The sequence below is a fragment of the Lactuca serriola genome, chromosome 3, assembly GCF_051521515.1.
Source record: "Lactuca serriola cultivar US96UC23 chromosome 3, Lser_US96UC23_V15, whole genome shotgun sequence".
In the NCBI taxonomy this organism is placed as follows: domain Eukaryota; kingdom Viridiplantae; phylum Streptophyta; class Magnoliopsida; order Asterales; family Asteraceae; genus Lactuca; species Lactuca serriola.
This window is the reverse complement of record NC_136410.1, coordinates 77,844,156-77,855,848: the sequence shown is the minus strand read 5'-3', so window position 1 is coordinate 77,855,848 and position 11,693 is coordinate 77,844,156. Positions and strand designations below refer to the sequence as shown.

Below are 11,693 nucleotides of genomic sequence, written 5' to 3'. Positions count from 1 at the left end.
ATTGGTGCATTTAGGCACACAATAGTTGCTAAAAGCATTTGAACCTAGCTCTCTCTCTCTCTCTCTCTCTCTCTATATATATATATATATATATATATATATATATATATATATATATAGGAGTACGATCAAATGAGAACGCCTAAAAGGTTGAGAACGTGAGAACAATTATCAGCCAATCATTTTATTAGGGTATTTAAGTAAATTTGTATTTAATCTATTTTTTAATTAATATAATACAATTAATAATCAATATATTATCCATTAATATTTTCCTATAATTAAGGGATATTCCATAGTTATCGTTCAATGAGATATTGAATTGAAGATACGATTTCCAGGGACGATTTCGAGTATAGCAATCGGAATTTCAGTCGAAATTTGTATATTGTTAATCATTTACGTTTGAAGATAACAACGCAGTATAACGTTCGTGATTCAAATCAATATCGATGTCGGACTGTTTTGATTACAGTAGCGATGATACAGAAGATGATGATCAATATGGCGAAGAAGACGTCAACTGTAATGAATATGACGACGACGATTTCTATAAGTCCGATGATCAATTCGACGGAAGAAATCAAATTTCTGATTATGCTAGTGAAGGTAAATAATGAAATCGTAATCAATATCTTGTAATTACAGTTCGTGTTTTTCAATAGTTATTGAATTTTTGTATATGTTGAATAAGACCGGAGTACATATTTGTATATGATTAGTCATATACGTTGCATGTATTAATTACGTAATGATGGTTTATATCACATATCGTTGTACTGGAGTCCCTCGTTGGTGATTTTTTCTTAAGTTTAATACAATGTTGATTAAGTTTGATAATCATTGGTGATTATGCGTTAATACGACTCAAATATGTAAACAATTCAACTCTGGTTACTGTTTCACAGACGTTTATTATGATTATAAAGTTCTTTAGTTTATGTATACGTAATTCATAGAATTTTATATCAGGTTTTGCATGTCGCATTATTGTTTTTTGTTGTCTTAAAAAACAGGTACAAATCGAACTGATTCTAAAGAGGAATCATTCAATAGTAATGTTGTTGACTCTCCTGGTGGGAAAACCAAGTTGTGGAAACCTATTGTTCCTAAAGATTTTATGCCAGATGTAAATGCTATATATCAATCATTAGAGGAGGCGGTTGAAATGTATAAATTATATGCAGATAAAGCAGGTTTTGGTGTCAGGTTAAATACAGTAACGAGGTTTGGTGACAAAACCATTAAAAAAAGGTATGTAGTGTGCAACAAAATGGGTAAAATACCTAACAGATCAACTGACACTTTGGATCCTGAGGGGAGTGGAAGGAATAAACGAAACTCAAACTTCAAAATTACGGACTGCAAGGCATTGATAAAGTTTGAAAGGTTACATATGCAAACTAATGCGTGTAAAATATATGAGTTTGAAGAGAATCACAACCACCCCCTAGAGACTAAAGAAGAAAGACGGTATTCCAAACGTGCACGACGACTTAGTTATAAAGACAAGGAGTTTATAGTGCGTTCTTCAACATCTAATATCGGTGCAACAAAGGCACACAAGTTACAAGCTAGTTTGCAAGGAGGTTATGAAAACGTTGGCCCTGAAGCAATTGATTACAAAAATTTCAGAAGGAAGGTGGGAAACATTATAGGTGACAAGGATGCACAGCTGGTTGTTGACAAAATGAACATGAGGAAAGATAAGTTTCATAATTACACATTTGAGTATAAATGTGTTGATAGTGTGTTAAACGCAATGTTTTGGGCGGATGAAACCGATAAGTTATATTACAAGGAGTTTGGAGATGTGATATCATTTGATGCTACATTCCGAACAAATAAGTATACGCTCTTATACTCATTACACATTTTTTTTATTGAAGTATGAATATTGATGTTTTTTTGACTTCGTAATCAATATTGAATCTGTTTTTAATTACCTTTTTGATACAGGTATGGAATGATTTTTGTGCCGTTTACAGCCATTGATAACCACAAACGTTCAATAAACATTGGGGCAGGTTTGTTAAGCAACGAGTCAATAGAATCTTATCGTTGGTTACTCGAAGCTTTTTTGAAAGCACATGTAAAACACCCTCAATTAGTGTTAACAGACCAAGATCCAGCAATTCTACAGGCCGTTGAAGCAATATTTCCTAATTCTAATCATCGTTTATGTATGTGGCACATTATGAAAAAACTACAAGCCAAGGTGTGTATATTTTGGCCTATGTTAACACGAAACATGTTTTATTCAACAATGATTTACACATTTTTACATATTTTTAATAACGACTAGCATACATATTGTTTATGTTGGAATAGTGTCTAAGGCTGTAACTATATCCGGTTATGCATGGTCCTTTTGGGTTGCTTTCACCATAGCAACTTGATAGGATGATTTAATAAGAGAGAGTAAATATTATTAATATATTATGGGAATAATATAATGAATAATATATTGTTACTTGATTAATATAAGTCATAGAATTAATTAGAATTAATTTGGTGACTTAAAGAAGTTAATTAAATAAAGGGGTATAAACTGTCAATTGGTTGATAGTTAAGCTTTAGACTATAAATCCTTATAGATATATAGTGGACGGATTCTAAGAGCTTTAGGAGAGCTAAAATCGTCCATATGAGTTATCTAAGAAGGATTTGGATAGCCTTAAGAGAAGATTATCCAATTAGGGTTTAGGTTGTAACCCTTAAGGAGTCTACAAGTATAAAAGGACCCTATGGCATGGGAATTCGAGATCTAACCTAAAGTAAGGAACCTCTGGTCGAAATTCCTCCCCTCTCCTCTCTCCTAAATCATCCTCCTTGCTATTGGTGTTTGTAAGCCATCAGAGGAGTGACATTTGTGACTCTAGAAGCTCCAAGACCTCAAGATCAACAAGGAACTCAAAGGTATGGTTCTAGATCTATTTCAATGTTGTTATTTAACCTAATTAGTAATTAGAAGTCTTGGATTCAAAGCATGTTTATTAGAAAGCCTAGATCCGAGCATTAGGGTTTTGCATGCGCACATAGGAAAGTTCTTATGGCTAAAACCCATCAGTGGTATCAGAGCCTAGCTTGGTTTTCTGTAAATTGTTGCTTGATTAACTGAAACAAACCTGCAAAATTCGATTTTTAGGTTTCTGAGTCATGGACTCGGCGAGTCTCAAAGTGGACTCGGTGAGTAGGCCTGACTCGGCGAGTCCCTTTGTGCACTCGGCGAGTCCAGACGTCAGGAATGGCCAGATTCGGGATTTCTTTGTGTTTATCTTATCCAAACTTACCATAAACTAATTAGATCAATATTAATTCGTTTTTCTGATAAATATAATTGTTATCTTGATCTAATCAAAGGTAATTATCAACTAATTAAATATTTAATTTCCTTATATGATAATTAATTAATTATTTTGATTATTTTGGTAATTATCTTAAAAGAAATCTTGAATAAATCAAATATAGATAATTAGGATATTAATTGTTAATTGGAATTATTTGTTATTTGATCCTCCATGTTTTAAATGTTTAAAACTTGCCCTCAAGTTTTGAAATTTATATTTGTGATTAAAAATTTTAATTTAGACAACTTAAATTTCAAAACCCTAGATTTTAAAAGGTTTAAAATACAACCCTATACTAATATGATATTACTAGTATAATATATATATATATATATATATATATATATATATATATATATATATATATGTATAACTAAATGCTAGTCTTACCGTTAGTAGGCCTCATTCACGAAGCCAATCTATAAGGTGGGTATAAGGTTGCGGCCTATAAAATGGCGCTTAATGGGTGTACACTCACACCCACCGCTTGCTTGATTGGTGGAGGGTCGTTAGCCGAACGGGTAGGATAGGGCAACCTCATCCTCTCATTAAAAGTATAATAAGAAATATAAAGTAACTACACATATTTTAAAATTTCCCAATCTTAGTTACTTTAGGAAAAGTGAATTGATGCAATCCCATGAAATTACACTTTGCACCTTGCTAAGAAGTTAGTGGAGCGTGTGTGGTTTACCGGCACACTAATTGGTTCTAAGCGAAGGTGGCAAAGGGTGATTCATTGTTTATCATAGTTCGATGGAGCGTGTGTGGTTTACCGGCACATCGAATAGGTGATCGTTACAATGAAGGCACCATGTGAATTTGCATGGTTATTCACACCCGCTTTGTGATCCTCGGTATCCCAGTCACAAACAAGAGGGGCATATCGAGATTTAAACATGCCATGGAATAGTTTCAATGAATCTCATCCGAACCTAGGAATTCTCAAAAACACTTAGGACTAATAGTTTAGGTTTTTGTGATGGAGAATTAGTGAATCGTCATTCACTTACCTTCAATTTATTTGCATGTTAGATTACGGCATCCCTTTTCTAATCCATCTTTGTCCTTTTCTAATTATAGATGTCGAACGCAAACAACGCTGCTGCTAGTTCTTTCACGTTGATGAGCCTTTGCCAAAAGGTCACCTTCGATGGAACGAACTTTAGCGAATGGATAAGATACATTCGCACCATTGCTCGCTATGAGGACAAGGAGTATGTCCTTGATGAGAAGCTCGAGAAAATCAACACCGAAATCGCTACTCCAGCCGAAATCACCGCCTTTGAAACTCATGAGCGAGATGCAACGAAGGTACATTGCATCATGATCGCTACCATGAACTCCGAATTCCAAAAGTCCTACGAGGACATGTACCCGTACGAGATGCACCAAGACTTATTGGAGAGGTACCACCAAAACGCGAGACAAGAGCGGTATGAGATTTTCACTAACATGATTTCCACGAAGATGGGTCATGGAGAATCTCTTACCGTGCACTTGCAAAAGTTGCAAAGGTATGTCGACCGCCTTCGCAAGTTAAATGTTGACTTCGGGGAAGACTTGGCGATCGACATGGTGCTTCACTCTTTGCCTCCGATGTACAACCAATTTAGGATGACCTACCACATGAACAAAGAGGAGGTCACCCTAAGCAAACTCCAAGGTCTCTTGAGAGTCGCTGAGAGCAACTTCAAGGACAAGTCTGTTGCACCTACTCCCAATCTGCCCGCTGCTCCTGTCTTGGCTATTGGTCAAGGAAAGGGAAAGAAGAGGAAAGCTTCATCGAAGAACTATCGCAAGGCGAAAGCCCGAGATGGTGCCTCTTCTAGTGGGACCAAAGTTGATCCCGCTAAGCCCTGTCCTAACCCGAAGGAGGCAGAGTGCCACCACTGCCACAAGATAGGACATTGGAAGAGAAGCTGCCCAGAGTACCTGCAAGCAATCAAAGAAGGAAAGATCAAGCCATCTTTCGCAGGTATATACACAATTAAATCTAACGATTCTAATCATGCTATTTCTTGGGTCCTTGATACCGGTTGTGGTTACCACATTTGTTCTAATGTGAAGGGACTAAGAAGAAGTAGGGATGTGGAGCAAGGAAGGATAAATCTAATCATGGGGAACAGAAGATCGTCGCCTGTGACCAAGATTGGAGTGTATTCTTTAGTGCTTAGGAATAGTTTGGTTTTAGATTTGAACACTTGTTGCTATTCGCCAGAAATAGCTAGAAACATCATTTCATTTCATGGTTTGTATAGACAAGGATTTAGATTTTCTTTTAATAATGAGAATGGTTCTATTTTAGCTTATCTAAATGGTGTCTTTTACTTTGAAGCTATACCATGTAATGGAATATATGAAACCGTTATGATTGTTGATAACTTAGGAAATGATGTTTTGAATATTGATTCTTCCACTAGTATGGATAAAGCATCCTTGTGGCATTGTCGTCTTGGACATGTCAACAAGAAACGCATAGCCCAACTCCAAAAGAATGGAGTGTTGGAGTCATTCGACCTTAGGGAAGATGACACATGCGAATCTTGTTTGCTTGGAAAGATGACTAAGTCACCCTTCACGAGTACATGTGAAAGGGGCGAGGGTCTATTGGACCTAATACATACCGATGTATGTGGACCATTTAGATCAACCACGAAGGATGGGAACCGCTTCTACGTGACTTTTACCGATGACTATAGTAAATATGGGTATATCTACTTAATCAAGAAAAAGTCAGAAACCTTTGAAAATTTCAAAGAGTTCAAGAATGAAGTGGAGAATCAATTGGGCAAGAAAATCAAGATGCTTCGATCCGATCGAGGAGGAGAGTACCTAAGTCTTGAATTCCACGATTATCTCAAGGAGTGTGGAATAGTTTCGCAATTGACGCCTCCTAGAACACCGCAGTTGAATGGTGTGGCAGAAAGGCGTAATCGAACCTTATTGGATATGGTTCGCTCTATGATGAGTCGTGCTTCACTACCTATCTCTTTTTGGGGGTATGCCTTAGAGACTGCCGCCCATATCCTTAACCGAGTCCCTACCAAGAAGGTTGCCAAAACACCTCACGAGATGTGGATAGGGAAAGCTCCCTCGTTGGCACATATCAAGGTTTGGGGTTGCGAGGCTTTCGTAAGACGAGATACTCACGACAAACTTGAACCGAGAAGTGAGCGATGTATTTTCATCGGCTACCCGCAGACATCCTTTGGATATCTCTTCTATAGACCGAAGGACAATGTGGTCTACGTTGCGAGGAGAGGAGTTTTCCGAGAGCGAGAACTCATAAGCCAAGGAGACAGTGGGAGGCAAATCGAGCTTGAAGAGATTCAAGAGTCGATAGATGAAGGAACCTCTACCACTGGCACTCAACCCGAGGAGGAAACTCCGGTTGAACCAATTGACGAGTCCTTACCTCTTAGACGTTCCGATAGAGTTAGAGTTCTACCCCAGTTTTATGGTTTTCATATTACTACCGAAGGGGACACGTATATTAGTGATGGTACACTAATAAATCTTGATGAACCTAATAGCTATAAGGAAGCCATGGCAGGCCCGGAGTCTTTGAAATGGAAAGAGGCAATGGATAGCGAGATCCAATCCATGTATGATAACCAAGTTTGGAATTTGGTTGATTATGTGCCCGGACGTAAGACCGTTGGGTGCAAATGGATCTTCAAGAAGAAGACCGACGTGGATGGAAACGTGCACACATATAAAGCGCGATTGGTTGCGAAGGGCTTTACTCAAACTCCTGGAGTTGACTATGATGAGACCTTCTCACCAGTTGCGAAGATTAAATCTATTAGAGTGATGCTAGCTATTGCCGCATTTCATGATTATGAGATTTGGCAAATGGATGTCAAGACCGCTTTTCTTAATGGGAAGTTGGCTGAGGATGTTTACATGGCTCAGCCCGAGGGGTTTGTGGATCCGAAGCATCCGAATAGAGTGTGTAAGCTTGAGAAGTCCATTTATGGACTTAAGCAAGCGTCTCGTAGATGGAATCTTTGCTTCGATGAGAAAGTCAAAGAGTTTGGATTTGTACGAAGCGAAGACGAGTTTTGTGTATATGTCAAAGCCAGTGGGAGTATAGTAAGCTTTCTCGTTCTATATGTCGATGACATATTGCTCATAGGAAACGACATCCCGACTCTGCAGGAAATTAAGTCCTGGCTCGGGAAGTGCTTCGCTATGAAGGACCTCGGAGAAGCTTCTTACATTTTGGGAATAAGGATAGTGAGAGAAAGAAGTAAGAGACTAATTGGACTTAGTCAGAACACTTACTTGGAGAAGGTACTGAAACGTTTTAGTATGGAAAACTCAAAGAAGGGAGAATTACCAATACAAAGTAATGCCAAGTTGAGTAAGACTCAAAGTCCGAGTACCGAAGCTGAGATAGCAGAAATGAGCCGAGTACCATACGCTTCCGCAGTTGGCTCAATCATGTACGCTATGACTTGTACTCGCCCTGATGTAGCCTTCGCTTTGAGCATGGTTAGCAGATATCAAGGGAATCCTGGCAAAACACATTGGATTGCGGTGAAGAATATCCTTAAGTACCTTCGGAGGACGAAGGAATGGTTCTTAGTCCTCGGAGGGAGTGATGACTTGAAGGTGAGAGGGTATAGTGACGCCAGCTTTCAGACAGACAGGGACAACTATCGTTCGCAGTCGGGCTGGGTTTTTACCCTAAATGGAGGAGCAGTGACATGGAAGAGTTCCAAGCAAGAAACCGTAGCTGATTCAACGTGCGAATCAGAGTACATTGCAGCGAGCGAAACGTCGAAGGAGGCAATATGGCTAAAGAACTTCATCGGTGATCTTGGAGTCGTACCTGCCATAAAGGAGCCCATGGAGATTTTCTGTGATAACGAAGGTGCGGTTGCCTTAACCAAGGAACCGAGGGATCATGGTAGATCAAGACATATCGACAGAAAATATCACTTCATCAGACATCATGTAGAAGAAGGACAACTCGTAGTGAAGAGGATATCATCAGAAGATAACCCAGCAGATCCGCTTACGAAGGGACTGAGTAGGGTTAAGCACTTGCAGCATGCTAGGAGCATTGGGCTGAAGAATGATATTAGCATAGATTAGATAGAATTAGAAACGTATAATAGATAAATGTAATTAACATTTGATGATTAAATAAAGGAGTTTTATTTATAAGTAATGTTACTATCTTATGTTAATCGTTTAACTATTGTTTCTCTTTGCATGTTTTGACTTCCAGAATAATTGAAATTATTAAGAATAATAGAATTGTTCAAATTGTCCACAATCGTTCATATGTTGGAAGTAGATATGAATGAAGATTGTCATGAATTGGTGTGTAGAATGTCTAAATGGTGTTAGACATAGCAAAGGGTTGCTGCAACATTCATGAGTGCTTATGAACTAGTTTTGAGCATTGGAACAAACCCGCGCTTGCTGGAATCACCTTATGGAATAAGATATAAAAGGGTGATCGCAAGACGATAATATCATATAGTGTTAAAACCTAGATATATGGTTTGTTATTTGTTAATTGGTTGTACATTGATAATGCGAAAACGCATCAGTAAATCGGTGTTATAAAATACATTGTTGTGTATAGTTGGTTAATGAATAAGTAAATGCATATAAGTCGAAGTTTATCTGTAACTTTTATCTAATAAGGTAAAAGCGATATCTCGGCCGCTCGATGATTTGATTTGACTTATGTGCCGGACCCGGTCAGAACTGAATTGATGTGTTCGATTAAGTTTTATGTCAAATAAATCAGAGATCGAGCAACCTAAATGCTTGACTAACCATTCCATAGGATTGTCAGCATGATATCTAACAGAGGACTGTACGATCCCTTATCTAAAGGACAAGATTGATTAGATCAGAGTTTGACAGCGTCTTTGAGAGCTACGATTGCAAACCGAATTGTACTTGTATAGTTACTAGACTTATCCAAGTGGGAGACTGTTGGAATAGTGTCTAAGGCTGTAACTATATCCGGTTATGCATGGTCCTTTTGGGTTGCCTTCACCATAGCAACTTGATAGGATGATTTAATAAGAGAGAGTAAATATTATTAATATATTATGGGAATAATATAATGAATAATATATTGTTATTTGATTAATATAAGTCATAGAATTAATTAGAATTAATTTGGTGACTTAAAGAAGTTAATTAAATAAAGGGGTATAAACTGTCAATTGGTTGATAGTTAAGCTTTAGACTATAAATCCTTATAGATATATAGTGGACGGATTCTAAGAGCTTTAGGAGAGCTAAAATCGTCCATATGAGTTATCTAAGAAAGATTTGGATAGCCTTAAGAGAAGATTATCCAATTAGGGTTTAGGTTGTAACCCTTAAGGAGACTACAAGTATAAAAGGACCCTATGGCATGGGAATTCGAGATCTAACCTAAAGTAAGGAACCTTTGGTCGAAATTCCTCCCCTCTCCTCTCTCCTAAATCATCCTCCTTGCTATTGGTGTTTGTAAGCCATCAGAGGAGTGACATTTGTGACTCTAGAAGCTCCAAGACCTCAAGATCAACAAGGAACTCAAAGGTATGGTTCTAGATCTATTTCAATGTTGTTATTTAACCTAATTAGTAATTAGAAGTCTTGGATTCAAAGCATGTTTATTAGAAAGCCTAGATCCGAGCATTAGGGTTTTGCATGCGCACATAGGAAAGTTCTTATGGCTAAAACCCATCAGTTTATTCATAGTTAATCTAATAAATTTCTATTTTTTTAGGTTTCAGCCGTTTTTTTGAAAAACACTGATTTTCGCAAGCGTTTTACAAAGCTTGTTTGGAATGTCTATATCGAGCCTGAAGTGTTTGAATCAAGGTGGAAACTGCTTATGAGAAAATTCAAACTACAGGACAAAAGATGGTTCAAAGACATGTACAGGGATCGGAAACTTTGGATTCCAGCCTATTTTAAAGACATGCCACTACACGGTCTGATGAAAACTACTTCAAGGTCTGAAAGCGTGAACTCATTTTTTAATAAATACTCTAACTCTGGTAATTTGCTTATCTATTTCATGATGAACTACGACACCGCAATTGGAAAGCAACAAAATGCTCAACAGAAACTAGAACATGATACAAAAAATGCAAAGCATGAAATGACGCTTCCAAGTGGCTTACTAGAACATGCAGCTGCGGTTTACACAAAAAAATTTCTATGAGGTCAAAAAGGAAATATTTAAAGCAGCCTGGTACTGTTCTATCGACAGTGTTGAAAAGATAGATGGGTGGCAATTTGTTATGATTACACAAACGGATAAGAGCAAACAGTTGAAGATAAAATGCAAGGTTATATTCATCGTTTAAATGCTTTTCATTAGTCATCATACAAGTATATTATATAATTATTTTTAAATTAAATATATTTTTTTTCATTATTATGCAATAACCACCAACTAATATGTTACTTCAATCAGTTACTAACATACATTATTTTTATTATACAATGTAGGTTGAACTAAAGTTGCCTGAAAAAGAAGTTAAATGTTCATGCAATCACTTCATACGTACTGGCATTTTGTGTCGTCATATTTTTGCTGTATTGAAAAACAACCATATTGAAGAGATTCCAGAGCAGTATATTCTAAGAAGATGGAGAAGGGATGCAATTTCCAGCCATTTATTTGCCATGAAACATGTTGCCATGGAAATAGAAGATGACACCTTTAAACTTTTAACAGAGGCATACAACAATATTGAATACTGTTTGGATCATTTCAAAAGAAGCAAAGAGAAATTGTTGGAGTTTGTTGAAAAAACACGTACGTTGAAGCAGGCAGCAATGGAGTTTGCCAGTTCCAACCAAACATCATCTGATAACGATGAAGAAGAAATTATTCGAATGCTTGGAATACGCAGCATTCCTGATGAAATAAATATCCATCCACCTGCATCTATACGTACCAAAGGTAGTGGAACTAAGAAAAGAATGGTTAGTGCTATTGAGAAAGCCGTTGCGGTTGCAAAGAAAAAAACCAGAATGTGCACAGGTTGCAATCAATATGTTAACCATAATTGGAGGACTTGCAAAGTAAGACTTGCACGAGAGTCAAAAGCAGCTTAAAATTGCCCAGTCATTTTCCCAATAGATTTTACTTTTCTATTACACTTATTAATAAGAATATGTTTCTATGATTTAGTAGGTTATGTTATCTTAAACCACTTTCATTACTTTTAACGTTTTTATTTTATGCATAGATGAATAATAGCAATGCCAAACTTGGTAATGTTTGTTAACAGATTAATGACAATATCTGGTATTTAAACCTCTTTTATTAGATTAAAACAGTTCGCACTTACAATAGATAAACTT

The 11,693-nt window shown here is 37.0% G+C and overlaps 1 protein-coding gene across 1 annotated transcript; it reads left to right on the top strand.

The window, feature by feature from the left end:
* The first annotated feature begins 452 nt into the window (after nucleotides 1–452).
* Nucleotides 453–11,444, top strand: LOC145095419 (protein FAR1-RELATED SEQUENCE 5-like). The gene is made up of 5 exons (XM_079033307.1): nucleotides 453–609; nucleotides 1,017–1,848; nucleotides 1,960–2,218; nucleotides 10,102–10,518; nucleotides 10,833–11,444. Exons 1-5 carry the CDS (start codon nucleotides 453–455, stop codon nucleotides 11,442–11,444), a joined length of 2,277 nt encoding a protein of 758 aa, XP_078889433.1.
* Nucleotides 11,445–11,693: the final 249 nt, after the last annotated feature.